We start from the raw sequence: 13666 nt of genomic DNA on the forward strand, positions 1-13666 counted from the left end.
AATCATCTTCTCTTGCTTGGATTAAAATGACAGGCTTACTCTATTCTTGGAAAACAGTGTGGCTTGGTGGCAAAGAGGCTGAGGTTTCAAAATCTGAGAATGAATCTTGGCTCTGCCTGTAGAAGACCTCTGGTTAAATTGGATCATCTCTCTGGCTCTTAATTTCTCATATAGAAGAATCAGAAGTTTCTTCTCAGAGCAGCTTCGGGACCATTGAGGAAAGAGCATAATTTGCGTAGGTTGGTTTTGTAATTATAGGAATTTTTCCAGTTGTGTATTAGTAACACCACAATCTAAAATAAAAACACCAACTATTATTAGCATTAATGTCTAGGTCCAGAGCCTGCACTCATAATCCAGAAACTGTTTTTCTTATAGAGGACACTGTAGAGGTACTTTTTTAGTGCCAGATATCTGTAGCCTGAAAGCTTGGGGTTCACCTTAGCATGAGATATCCCACTGGTTGTGAAATCTCAGCTGAGTCACCTTGTCTCTAGGAACAAAGTGGGGAGACTGTAAACTTTCTGGAGTGCTGAGCAATTGAGGGAAGGCTCACACTACAAGGCATCTGAGAGGTCCTATGAGAAGTAACTAGTCCCCTTCATGTTTCCCTGGGCTCCTACCACCTGCACACAGCTAGTCCACATCTAGAATCAAATCACACACTTATTTATACAGTTCCAACCCCTGGGATCCTCAAGGACATCTCAAGGATCTTTGTCTTTGCAATTACAGTAGCCTTAAAACAGCCAGGTGAGGACCCCGCTGCGGTGTTGCTCAAGAGTGGAGACCTTGTGGGATTTTCTCCACTCACTTCATCTCTGGGAACAGCCTGTGCTATTTTTTTCCATCTGATATGAAACGCAGCAGCAGGAAGTTCATCACTAATACCGCCCAGAGTCACCCAGGAGGCCTCCCTGAGGTGCAGTGGTGGGTGCTCCCGGACCCTAGCCACAAATGCAGTCTGGGGGCTCTCTCCCCATCTCTGTAGTACTGAAGCTGCACTTGTCCCCCAATCTCAGGTCTTCTGGGACTTCCCTTAGAATCCTTTCCCTTAGTCCTCAGGTGTGTGCTAGAAACCACGCAGCTCCTCTGTGCTTCATTTCTGTATGGCCCAATCCACATCCTCCAGAAGGGCTTCAGGCTTCCTCCTTCCCTTTCCAGTGGAAGCCCAGGTTTTCCTGCTGGTTATTATAACTAGAATTTGGAAGTAGGCAGTGAGTCACAGTGTGAGCTGGGATCCTTGTCCATTCCCTGAGTGCTCTAAGCCCCTCTGTGGGGACGAATGGTGTGCTTCTTTGCAGCCGCAGGCCTCTCTCCTTGTCCCCTCCTTTCCTGACCTCTCCTGTCCTCCTCCCCATCCCATCCCATCTCCCGGCTTCCTTCAAACACTTAAACACACTGGTTCTTAGTTCATTATTACCAATAGCATTACTCATCATTGAGTATTTCTCAATGAGTATTTCTTTGTACTTGCAATGTACATACACTTGGAAGATGCTCTTAGACGCTCTCAGGCCATGGAGCTGTGAATGAGATAGAATCTGTGCTCAAATGGCAGTGACCAGCCTTTACTTGATGCTAGGGCAGAGGCCACCAGAGCCAGCTGTGGACAGCCTCCTGTTGGTGGGGTTCAAACACAAGGACAGGTCACCCAGGGGCACAGCTTGTCACCAAGCAGAAGTGCAGAATCCACCTCTGGCCAACTTGAGTTATAGAACATCAAACCTGTGTCTCAGCTTGTCTATATCTCCATATCCTCGTCTATACCACTGTCGTAACTTTGAAGACATATAAAGATGAAACAAGACAATATTTTCAAAGCATTTGGCTCCGAGTTCTAAGGAAGGCATCTGGCATTGCCTTCTTGTGAATTATCACCACTTTGTGAGATTTATTTTTTGTAGACCTTAAAATAATCCTTACTTTAAGGAAAAGAAGGCGAAAAAGATTGAGCATGAAGTATAATTTCACCTACCTTTGCCTTTGTAGGAACCATGGGAATTCACACTGAAGAAGGCAAGAGAAGTTGTCAAGAAACCATCCACTGTGGCAAGCAATGCACAGGTGAGAGGCCAACCCTTTCCTTAGCCAGCTGGCCTCTCACCAGCTCTGCTCCAACACTCCCAGAAGTCAGGGGATATCCTGCAGACAGGCCCAGCACATACTATGGGAACATGAATGCCTTTGCACCTCCTTCTTCTGCCTTCTCTCTAGCAGACCATTCCACCCCCAGCACTGCTGACATTTGAAGCTGGATAACCCAATTATAGGGACTGTCATGTGCTTTACGGTGCCTACCAGCATCCCTACTGTAGCCAAGAGACTCAAGCAGCCACCTCCATCCCTCCTTAGTGAAGATGACAAACACTCTTCCTGTCGCTGCCTAAAGTTCTTTGGGCTTTAATATCAACCACAGTTGAGGGCCATTGCTGTACAGGAGACAATTCTAGAAGAGGTTGTAGCCTTCTACTTTCTAAAGTGGCACCTCAGGCAAGGGACTTGCTTTGTCTGAGCCTCAATTTTTCTGACTGTGGGATAGGCAGCTGGACAGTGCTCTAGGGGAGGACTAAGAGTTGGCACACACAAAGAACCCATACTATACCTAGGGTTTACCAAGGACTCTGTAAAGGACTCGCCATCACTATGTGTGTCTCCCTTGATTTGTCCTCCTTGTGAAAACAATTTTATTCAACAGAGAGAACACATAGTTCAACTACCTCATCACAGAGTTAAGTGCTTGACTCAGTTGGATGCAGAGCCAGTTGAAAGGAAGCAGAACAGTAGAGCATGAAAGGCCAGCATCATCTCCTGTGCTGGAGACCCCAGAAATAGGGAATTAGTCAACAGCCAGAAAGGGCAGAGAACTTGTCCTTGGCCTCTCTCAGCTGGCCTCCCTCATCATTCACCCTAGCACAGGGCCTTGAAGGTATTATGGATTTTGCAACATTGAAAAAAAAAGAAGGAAGGAAATCATTTCTGTCAAGGCTTACTAGATTTAGGAGACAAAAAGTTAAACTGTAGATAAACAATAATAATTTTTAGTGTAAATGTATCATGTATTTTTAGCTAGCAACCCTCTGGGGAGTCATATGAATTTTGATGTACAAGGCAGATTCATGTTAAATGGCAATGCATAGGCATTATACATAATTGATTAATCAATCACAAAGTCGGCTTCTCCAATCATTATTTAATTTAGTGCATAATTAAAAGCTGACAGTTGCCAGCTCAGCTAATCTGCTTCAATTGTTGAAGAAGCAATTGAAACATCACAAGAAACCTTTGACCACTGCCTTCAGCTCTGAGCAGAAACTGAGAACAATAGAAAGTTGTCTTCTACGCCTCTCAATGTGATTCTGATTTATTTTCAAGTATTATTTATTTCACTAGCACAAACTCCCTCGACATTAACTCAAAGGTCAATTAGGATTAAAAAAAATTTTCTGTCACCAGAATTGAAAGCCTACATTGTAAGGTAGAATTTCAATAATTACTTGCAAGAAGCAAAGAAAAAAATTCTACTGAACATCTCAACAACAACAAAAAACTTCCCAGAACCCTTCCCAAATTATTTATCCTGCAGATTATAACTAGCAAGAAAAAACAATCAGAAAATGTAAATGACTTTTGAAATTTGCTCAGAGAATAATGAACTCCACCTTAACAGTTCACATAGCTGCAGACCTAGAAGGCAATACATAGTAGGTCGCATATCTTTTCAGCACAGCCTTGCAGGCTGTGAGGATCCAGGCAGAAGAAAAATGGTGCATTACTGAAGAAAAGCAACAATTCCAGAAAACTGACTGGATTTTAAGGAGGTCCTAAGCTCCAAGGGCTTTTGATGGACTGAGGAAAGAGCTAAGTCCCTAAACACTTCCAGTACCTTAACTATGGAATCATCACCTTTGCAAAATAGATTGAGTATTTTTTTTCAGGTTCATCTATAGGTGAGATGAAGGCTCAGTAATTCACTCAATTGGCCTACATAATAAATGAGAAAGGCATCATTTATTACAGAGCTAGTCATTTTCAAGTTCAGAATCCTATCCACTATATCATTAGCTCTCCAACAAGGCCTTCACTGGGCTGAGTTTCTGGGGATAACTTTCATACCACAGATGGTATTGATACTGAGTCCCACAGGGCACAGGGCCTGGTCACACATCTCTTTGCTCAACAAAATTATCTAGGAAGACACTGAAAATTGTTGATGTCCAAACTCCACTTGGACCAGTTAAACCTGGGTAATGGAGTTCATGAAGAATGATCCATTGACAGGTTAGCTGAATACAGGAAAACAATTACTCCCATCCATCCTCCTCTCCCCAACTTTTCTTACTAAAACCTAGCCGCTATCCTGCACATCTTGAGGCAGGGGGCAGAACACGAGTAGAGGCTGGCTGAAGAGATTGCAGATTTGGGGCAGGGAGTTTGGCCTAGTGGTAGAGTGCTTGCCTAGCATGTACGAAGACCCAGGTTTGATTCCTCGGTTCCACATAAATAGAAAAAAACCCAAAATGGTGCTGTGGCTCAAGTGGTAGTGCTCTAACCTTGAGAAAGCCCAGAGACAACGCTCAGGCCCTGAGATCAAACCCTTTGACTGGCAAAAGAGAGAAGGGAGAGAGAGAGAGAGAGAGAGAGAGAGAGAGAGAGAGAGAGAGAGAGAGAGAGAGAGAGAGAGAGAGAGAGAGAGAGAGAGAGGGAGAGAGGATTGCAAATTCATAAAGATGTTGTATGTTATCTGCCCTCAGGGACAGCCTAGTAAATGCATTATTTTAAATCCACCCCTGGGTTATTCCCGACCTACATTTTGTCTCTGTCTAGTAAAGTTCAAATTGAAAAGGGAGGGAGTGAGGAGGACTGGCAGGTGTGCCAATCAGGACTTCACAGAGTGTTCTGGGATCCACCACAGCTTTCTTTGCAAGCGAATTGTGTGGAGATGGGAGAATAGCTTGACAATAACTGTCTTTCCCATTCTACATGCTGAGAAGACCAGATAATCCAAACCCCTGTCTAAACAGAGGGGCTCTGGGGCTTCTCTGTATGGGCGGTCATCTGTCTCCCACTCCCTAGCCTCAGCTTCCACACAACGAGCTTCCACACAAACAGCAGCTGTGGCTTTCGGGCTGGGGTTTCACAGGGAACAGCTGTGCAAGTATAAAAGTGTATTGTATTGTACTTCTTGTATAGTCATAATAAGACTGTTCTTACAATTTTTATGCATTGATTCTTATCAGTGTTAAAGTCTGCATTGTTATTAGAATAATTAGATGGTCTTCAGACTACAGTAAATATTAAAAAGAAGTAGCTTGAGCATTCAAATTCAGCTTGAATTTAGACTCTGGGTCTTTAATATATGGCTGTATGTCCAAACTGCCACCAGCATTTTGCAGTTTCACGCTGGTGTTTGTTTCATAGTGTGTCTAATGTCCTGATCTCAATCAGTCTCCAAGCCTTTGAATTCAACTTCTAAACACCCCCTTTCCATTGCTACTTCCTCTGTCTCCTAACCATTTTTCCCTCCTTGGGAGAGTCTTAACAAAATCCAGATTTGTATTACTGGCAACTAAAGGGGAGTAGGTATCCCAAGAGTAAAGAAAGGGCGTATCCAGCAAAAACTCAAGGATTACCAGCCCTGAACGCCAGTAGTGTAGGTTAGAAACTTCTATTATTATTGTTGTTGTTTTATTAAGTAGTTATACAAAGGGGGGGTTACAATTCTGGAAGTCGGTTATGTGTACAATGCTCCTTGGTCAGTGCCACCCCTTCTTTCATTATTCCCCATTTTCTCACTCCTGTCCCTACCATCAAATTCTCCCTAATGTACATAATGTACACTGAATAGAATGGCTGCATTTGCTCCCCTTTCCTCCCTCCATTCCTGTGCCTCCATGGTTGCCTACCCCCAAAGCCCTCCCCACTTCCTGGTGTCCATTTTGATAAATATAGTTGTTCAGAGGAATAATGTCTTTGGATTCCTCCTCTAAACAAACTCCCCCTTCAATTAGTTGGTGTGTGAATGCATTGAGTCATTAACTATCATGCATTTCAGATCTAGCTTTCCACATAGGAGAGAAAATGTGTGTGATTTGTTGCAAGTATGTCTTAAAAAAAAAAAAAAACTTGGCTCCCTGGCCCTATCCTGTGTCCACTGTGCTACTCTCCTTTCAAGATGTCTGTGTAAGTGTCTTGCACCTCTGGTCTGCCTGTTCTCACGGCAAGATGCAGATGTGTACAAAGTCTATCATAGGCCGGGAGTTTGGCCTAGTGGTTAAAGTGCTTGCCTAGCATGCATGAAGACCCGGGTTCGATTCCTCAGTACCACATACATAGAAAAAAGCTGGACTTGGTGCTGAGGCTCAAGTGGTAGAGCTCTAGCCTTGAGAAAGTCCAAGGACAGTGCGCAGGCCCTGAGTCCAAGCCCAGGACTGGCAAAAAAAAAAAAAAGTCTATCATATTGCTTCCTCTCCTCCAAGTTCACAGTGCTCTGTGGTTCAGGACGCCCCAGCCAGATTGAAATGTGTCAGTCTTCTAAGATGCCCTATTTTCCCAGAACTGGGGCAGGGACTTCCTCTGGAGGATCAAACCTTTCTGCACTCCTGTGCTTTGGGGACACTGAAGGTAGCACTGCAGCAGGTGTGGCTGAGACTGCATTTCTAGAAGCCCCCAGGTGGCCTCCATTCTCCTGGTCGGTGACCACAGCATGAGCAGCTAGGACCTAGAGCAGTAGCTGTCAGACCCCAGAAAGACCTGGAAAGCCATCAAAGGAAAGATGCTATGACCAACCGTAGTGGGTTTGATTCAGTAGATGTGGGGTGGGGAGATTTGCCTCACTAGCTAGGCTACAGATTGCATTCTAAGTTCTATATTATGGGGCACGTGGTGCTAGAGTTCTGCTCATATCTTGTAAGGGCTCCATAAATGCTGGAAAATGCACTGAGACCATCCATCAGATGAGTCTGTGCCTTGCACAGACACAGACACGGTCATCAGGAATGTTCCTCTGCACCTTCAAAGCTGGGTAGGTGTCCTTCCCTGCCTTGTTTATGTCCTAGAAACACTGCTGGTTCTCCTTTACCAAAGTCAAAATCCTGCCACTGCCCATCAAACACTCAGAGCCATACACCAGAGCTTGTGGGCTGGTGGGGAGCAAATGTATCTCTCCTTTCATTGGTAAGTGGGGTCTCCATTGATAAGTACTGGCTCCCAACTCTTCTACCTCTAGACTTCTTCTAGTCTCCTTTCACTGATGAAAGCCTCATGGGAACCATAAGCATCCTAAGTATCCAGGAATGTTCATTCATCACATCTCTGTGTGGATGGCAGGCTGGGGGAGGGGAAGGGGTGCATTCCCACAGAGGACCCAGCATGAACCAAGGTGCAGGAAGTGGGGTGAACACAGAATCTGGGCATAGGAACAAGAGGTAATTTTACATAAGGAAAATGGAGCTAGATTCTAGGAGGAAGGTTGGAGAATCTGGACTTTTCTGTGGAAATACATTGGTGGAACTAAATGTTCTTTCTTTGTTTTTCCAGAAATATCTTGGAGGTGCTTCTGGCATTTGCTCACTCCCATTCTTGGCCAAGATCTGTGAGAAGATTAAACAGTATGTATACTTTTTATTCCTTCTGAACACATGACATCTTTGCTTGGTCATGTTTTCTAGAAACTCAGATGTTCTTCATGTTTAAAAAGCAACGTCCCAAATACAATAGTGTTTCTTGCTTAAAATAGAACTTGTGCAGACTCTACTAAAAACCTCCATACAACATTACTTGTATTTTTTCTTTATTGAGATCAAGTAATTACATACATAATCATTTTTACATTCATACTTATAAAGGTTATCATTCAGTTCTTATTTTTTTAATGTGTAGGCAATAGTGTACCTTTGAATTTAGAATTGGGTTTGCTTCCCTATCTAAAATGTTGCTTTAGCCCCTTATGCTTCAGCCTGGTTCTCATGGGCGTGGCTAGAAGAACAGATCTGGAGAGGCAGATCTAGAGGCAGTTATGATTATGACCCACATTCAGATTCTTTTAAGAATCCAAGAGTTATCAATGTTTTCCTGGCTCATCTACCAGCAATAACTTTTCTGGATCCCAGAAAAGAACTAACATCCCTTTTGTGGACAGGGGTAGAGAAGGCCAGGAGAGCAGAGGGAAATATCTGACATGAAAGAAGATGGGAATGCAGGGGGAAGGAGCTGCCACTGCTTCCCTGGACTCCACTTACTCTGCCTGAAGGCATAGAAGCCATCAAATTGGGACTACTCTTCCCTAATTGATGAAGGCCCTTGCATTATCTATATTAGATATGGACTGAAAGGACAGTTATTCAACTGAACTACCTTTGAAAATTTTTTAATTCAAGAGCAACTGGGGGCAAGGATTTTCCTAATCCAATTTGAAAGAGAAATTAGCCTTTTGTGAGGGGGGAAAATGGCAAAAACAGAGTAACTTCCTTATTTAAATTTTTTTGCTGTTCTTCTAGAAATGATGTACAGAGGGGCTACAGTTATGTAAGTCAGAGTACATTTCTTGTTAGACAATATCACCCCTTCCTTTGCTCTCTCAGTTTAGCCTTCCTATCCTTTACCCACAAGTTGTACATGTCATTTTCAACATGGTGTCTAGTGAGTAACACTATTTGCACCTCTGTCTCTGTGCCAGAATAGCTATCTGAACAAAAAGAAACAACAAAAAACTCACTGTGTTTTGAACTCAATTGATATCAGACTGAAATGCAGTTTGTACTTTACAAAGCCCACTTGAATGCAGCCTCATTTATTCTTCAAACCATCTTATTACTTCTTTAATATTTCATGACTATTTCTGTAATAGAAATGATCATTAAAAACTGTCTACTTACATGTGAAAGGGTATCAATGTATGTGAATTAATGCACCTTCTATCTGGCAAATATCATGTAACCCTTTTACTAATTACAATAAAAAATGCAAAAAAAAAAAGAATGGTCTATAGACACATGAAGAAATGCTCGACATCTCTGGCCATAAAAGAATGTAAATCAAAACAACTCTGAGATTACACCTCACTCCAGTTAGAATGGCCATGATCAAGAAATCTAATAACAACAGATGCTGGAGGGGATGTGGACAGGAGGGATCACTACTACACTGTTGGTGGGAGTCTAAACTATTTCAACCCCTCTGGAAAGCAGTATGGTGATTCCTCAGAAGACTAAACATAGAGCTCCCCTATAACCCAGCAATTTCACTACTTGGCATTTACCCAATCATCCAGAAACAAGGACATACTAAATCCACTAGCACAATGATGTTCATTGCAGCACTATTCACCATAGCAAAGATATGAAACCAACCCAGATGCCACTCAGTAGATGATTGGATCAACAAGATGTGGTATTTGTACACAATGGAATTCTATGCTGCTGTCAGAAAGAATGACATCTCCCCATTTGTAAAAAAAAAATGGAAAGACTTGGAAAAAATCATATCCAGTGAAGTAAGCCAGACCCAAGGAACATGGGCTCAATGGATTCCCTTATTTGCAATCATTAGTACAAACCTTGGACTCTCCTTTCAGAAGATTACAATAGCTCAAAACCTAGATACATAAGGCCATATAGGATAAGGCTAAATGAAAGAGCCTCCAGGATATGGAAACAAGAGCTATGTAATGTGCGATTGTTGTTCTTAATGTACTGTTATTTCTCCTCTCTTTTGTTGTCCCTTGGTTATTCTTATATTGTTACAGTATCTTACCTTGTTATCTGGTATATTGTATGTGAGTTTATTTGTTTATTTGAAATAGGAAAGGGAAGGGGGAAATCAAGAGGAGGGGAGGGGGTGAGGGGAGGGAAATGGGCCAAAAACATGCAAAGGGGTATCAATGTTTGTGAAGTAATGCACCTTCTATCTCATGAATATAACTGTAACCCTTCTATTAATTACAATAAAAAAGAAAAAATTAAAAAATTAAAAAAAACTGTCTACTTAGTGCTGACCAAGGACTACATGGCCAACAGTCTTAGCAGCCAGACTATTGTTGTCCCTTTCCAAAATAGGTGACCTTAAGTCTTACTTTTGGTCTCCTGTCTGGTTCTCCTTGGCCCCCTGAATTCAGTCTGACTCTTTAGATGAGCATGTTTTATCTGCCTTACCCACCACGAAGGGTTGCCTTCATTTGCCTGTGGTTCCTGGGCCTGCTCTCATGTAGTGGATTCAAAAGATCACTTAGTAAAGCCCAGACAGGGACGTGATAAAAAGTCTAGATTTCAGATTCCAGAAGAGCCTTATCACCCTGTGCCATATTACAAAGCTTTGCTGTCTTTCAGATTTTCCTAGCTGGAAAGTGCCTTTTGACATTTAGGAACCTGGAACAATCCAGAAGTGAGGGCGAGGGGGAATCTTCCCTCTAGAAATGCCAATGCCTTTCACCTGAGCTGGGTTTGTCAGTGCATCCGGGTCCCAAGCTCAGGAATGGAGGTGAAAGTTGCCAGCTAATGGCAAATATGTCCATGATTCTCAAAGTAAGTGGTTGAAAGAATAAAATATCAAAGAAAGACTTCCATAAGGAGTGTTTCAAAGGCCACCAGTTCAATCTCTAGTGTGGAGTTCCTCCACTGGACCAAAACCTGATCTTGTATTCCCCAGGGATCTCAACACAGGCAACTTGTGGCCTCTACCAAGCTGATTATTCTACCTCCCCACAGAGAGAAAATGTGTCACTTGTGTGGAGAGCTTAGAGGCAGACTCCAAATTTGGGAGTTAGATTAACCAGCTTGTCACACACATGGCACAGCCACATAAGAAAATGTCTCTATTTGCTTTTATAAAATCATTTCTCTCTGCCTTTGCTTTTTAATCTCACTGGGTTTTTGTTTTCCTTTTTTCTAGATCTATAAACTACTCCTTGCCATTCAAAGATGTGGATTCTGACAAATATAGTGTTTTCCCAGTGAGTATTATTATGAAGAACCAGAAGTTCACTGAATTTTACAACACTTTCTACACATTTCTTTGCTTTAATAAGACTGAATTTCATCTAAATATTATTATTCTAGTGAGCAATACATCATTTCTCAATTCTAAGGATCCCAGGCTATTTTATAAAAATACACCAAAGTGAAGCTGAGGTCCAGGCTTTCTGTTCCTTATCCTTGTTTCTATCCCAACTGGAATTCTCCAAAATAACTAGAGTTATCTTGAAAGGCAGTCTGAATTATTTTTGAAGTTTATAAGTCTGTGTTAACTTACCTTTTTTTTTGCCAGTCCTGAGGATTGAACTCAGGGCCTGAGCCTTGGGCTTTCTTAAAACTAGGGCTCTACCATTTGGGCCACAGCACCTCTTCCAGCCTTTTCTGTATATGTATTACCGAGGAATTGAACCCAGGGCTTTGTGAATGCTAGGTGAGCACTCTACCACTAGGCCATACTCCTGGTACCCTCGCTTACCTTTTTAAAATGTGTGTGTGTGTGTGTGTGTGTGTGTGTGTGTGTGTGTGTGCATATTTGATGCAGATCTATTGGAATGATTGAGTGTTTTCTTAGAAGCCACATAAGAAACAGGAGCCTGATGGATAACTGTAGAATTTTAGGAAGCCAAAAGGTTTTAGTGTTTCTGGGGTTGCCCAGAAACACATATACACAAACATCCAGGTGTGCATATATATGTGTACATGCACACAAGCATCTACAACATGCTCACACATACACACATATAGGCACGCACATCCTTCGCCCATATGTATACACAGCATAGTGAGTCTTGTATGAATCTGTTTCCTTCATGATCTTTGCTGTTCATAGACTGGGTTTGAATTAGAAACTTCAATGACCAGGCCATTCCAACAGCTCTGATTAGCCTTCACTATGGGTAGCATCAAAGCCAGGCTGAGTCCTCCCTGAGTGTGTGCTTTAATTCCAGACACTGCGGGGCTATCACTGGAGAGGAAGAGATTGTAACGATAGTGACAAGATGGCATACCCAGGCAGAAGGTAACTCTTGCTAGTCACTGATTTTTGAAAATTACCTCCTCAAAATGAGGCAGTAGGCATAATCCCTTCTCCTGCCCAGCCTGAAGAATCCCCCTGGTCCAGAGAAGGGAACGCTGTTCATTTGTTTAACATCACTCATTCATTCATTCATTCATTCATGCAAGGCAATGCTTAGGGAGTGTCCAAGATTTGCAAAGCACTATGTACCTGTTAGCTGAAGATGAAATAGGCACCTTTTCATGGTGCCTAGTGGGAGAGATAAGCATGTGACCATTTACACATGTGAAATATACATGGGAGGAGGGGACAGGATTAGTGGCCTCTCCCTGGGGGAGTTAGAAGAGAGCCCCAGGAATGGAAGACACATTAAACTTTAGTCCTGCACTGATGTTCATCCCAGCACATCTCTGGCTTCACCAAAGAGTATCAGAAGGGATGAATGTTAAGTCCTGTAAACTACCTGCATGTATGGAAATAACAGTGAAATCCCTTTGAGTAATTTATATGCTAGTTTTATAAGGGAGGAGAATGGATATGCCGTCCTTCACTTATTCTGTGATCACCAAGTTACCACATTAGGTTAATCAGATACTTGGGTATTTCAAAGGCATACTTGTAACATCTCAATAAAATGCCCTTGTCCATTCTGCCCATTTATGTCATGAACACAGGCAACGGTGAAAAGGGAGAACTTTCATCCAGGGCTCCCTGCCAATCCCCAAGAGGCCAAGGAAGGCCTCTGTGTGTCCCAACACACAGCCACTTTGGACCCCCTTCCTTGAAGAACACTGATGACTTCTCCAGCTATTTGGGGTGGCACTTGGTTATTTATGAAACTAAAGTTCCCTGGGGAGCTCCAGATGCTGCCCCTCCCAACCAGCACTCATATTTGGTTTCTTCACAGGCCAGCCAGCTGGGATGCACAGCAGGATTCAAACTGCAATGGCATCTGGGTAAGCAACTGGATTCCAACCGAATTCCTTTTCTGCTTTCCACCTCCCCCAACAGCCCAGACCTGCTTGCTTAACCATGCCTAAGGAAGGACAAGAGCCCAGGGGAACCCCAGCTGCTTGGACTTGGATGTGAGAGCATCTTTAATACTGGGAGAAGTGAGGCTGCCCATCACAGCCTCTTAGCCTGGTTTATGGCCGCCCACACCTGATTCCTTCCCTCTGAAGGATGATGGAGAGGGAGAGCCCTGTGAAGCCGCTCGGACAACTCTCAGAGCCAATCACTTGCTGTCACCTTTTTGTTGCAGCCATTTTTTTTTTCCGTTTCATAATCCTCACCTACCTGAGAGAGAATGGGGAAGAAAGGGGGAAAACCATGTAAATGCTTGTCTGTGGACAGCAATAGCAAGGCAACCTATGTCACAATAGTAGATTGAGATGATGGAAGGGAGTTCTCATGAGGAAAACTCAAGTATGAAAGTAGGAACAAACAAACAAGATCCTAACACTTCACTCAAATCTTGGAAAGTCTCTTATGGTTTTTGAGATCACTTTTTTGACTAACTGAAAGTACTCACATGGAGACAAATCCTGTTGGCAGCATGACCTCCCCTCTTCCTCTAGAACATTCTAAAGCTCTCAGCTATTCCCAACATTCACCTAGGCAAAAGTTTACACAAATAAGGAATCCTACAGTTTAAGTAATTAGCTTCAAAAGGAATATGTGG

The 13666-nt window shown here is 42.9% G+C and overlaps 1 protein-coding gene across 1 annotated transcript in view; it reads left to right on the forward strand.

The window, feature by feature from the left end:
• Aoah (acyloxyacyl hydrolase) overlaps nucleotides 1-13666 on the forward strand; it is a 141300-nt gene that overhangs the window by 54759 nt on the left and 72875 nt on the right. Inside the window, exons 5-9 of the mRNA XM_090332629.1 lie at nucleotides 1993-2067; nucleotides 7540-7610; nucleotides 10888-10948; nucleotides 11918-11988; nucleotides 12893-12941. Of these exons, the coding sequence (XP_090188755.1) occupies nucleotides 1993-2067; nucleotides 7540-7610; nucleotides 10888-10948; nucleotides 11918-11988; nucleotides 12893-12941 (327 nt within the window). The remainder of the gene's footprint in view (nucleotides 1-1992; nucleotides 2068-7539; nucleotides 7611-10887; nucleotides 10949-11917; nucleotides 11989-12892; nucleotides 12942-13666) is intronic.

The sequence above is a fragment of the Megascapheus bottae genome, chromosome 5 (genome assembly GCF_031878675.1).
Source record: "Megascapheus bottae isolate mThoBot1 chromosome 5, mThoBot2.hap1, whole genome shotgun sequence".
Classification (NCBI taxonomy): domain Eukaryota; kingdom Metazoa; phylum Chordata; class Mammalia; order Rodentia; family Geomyidae; genus Megascapheus; species Megascapheus bottae.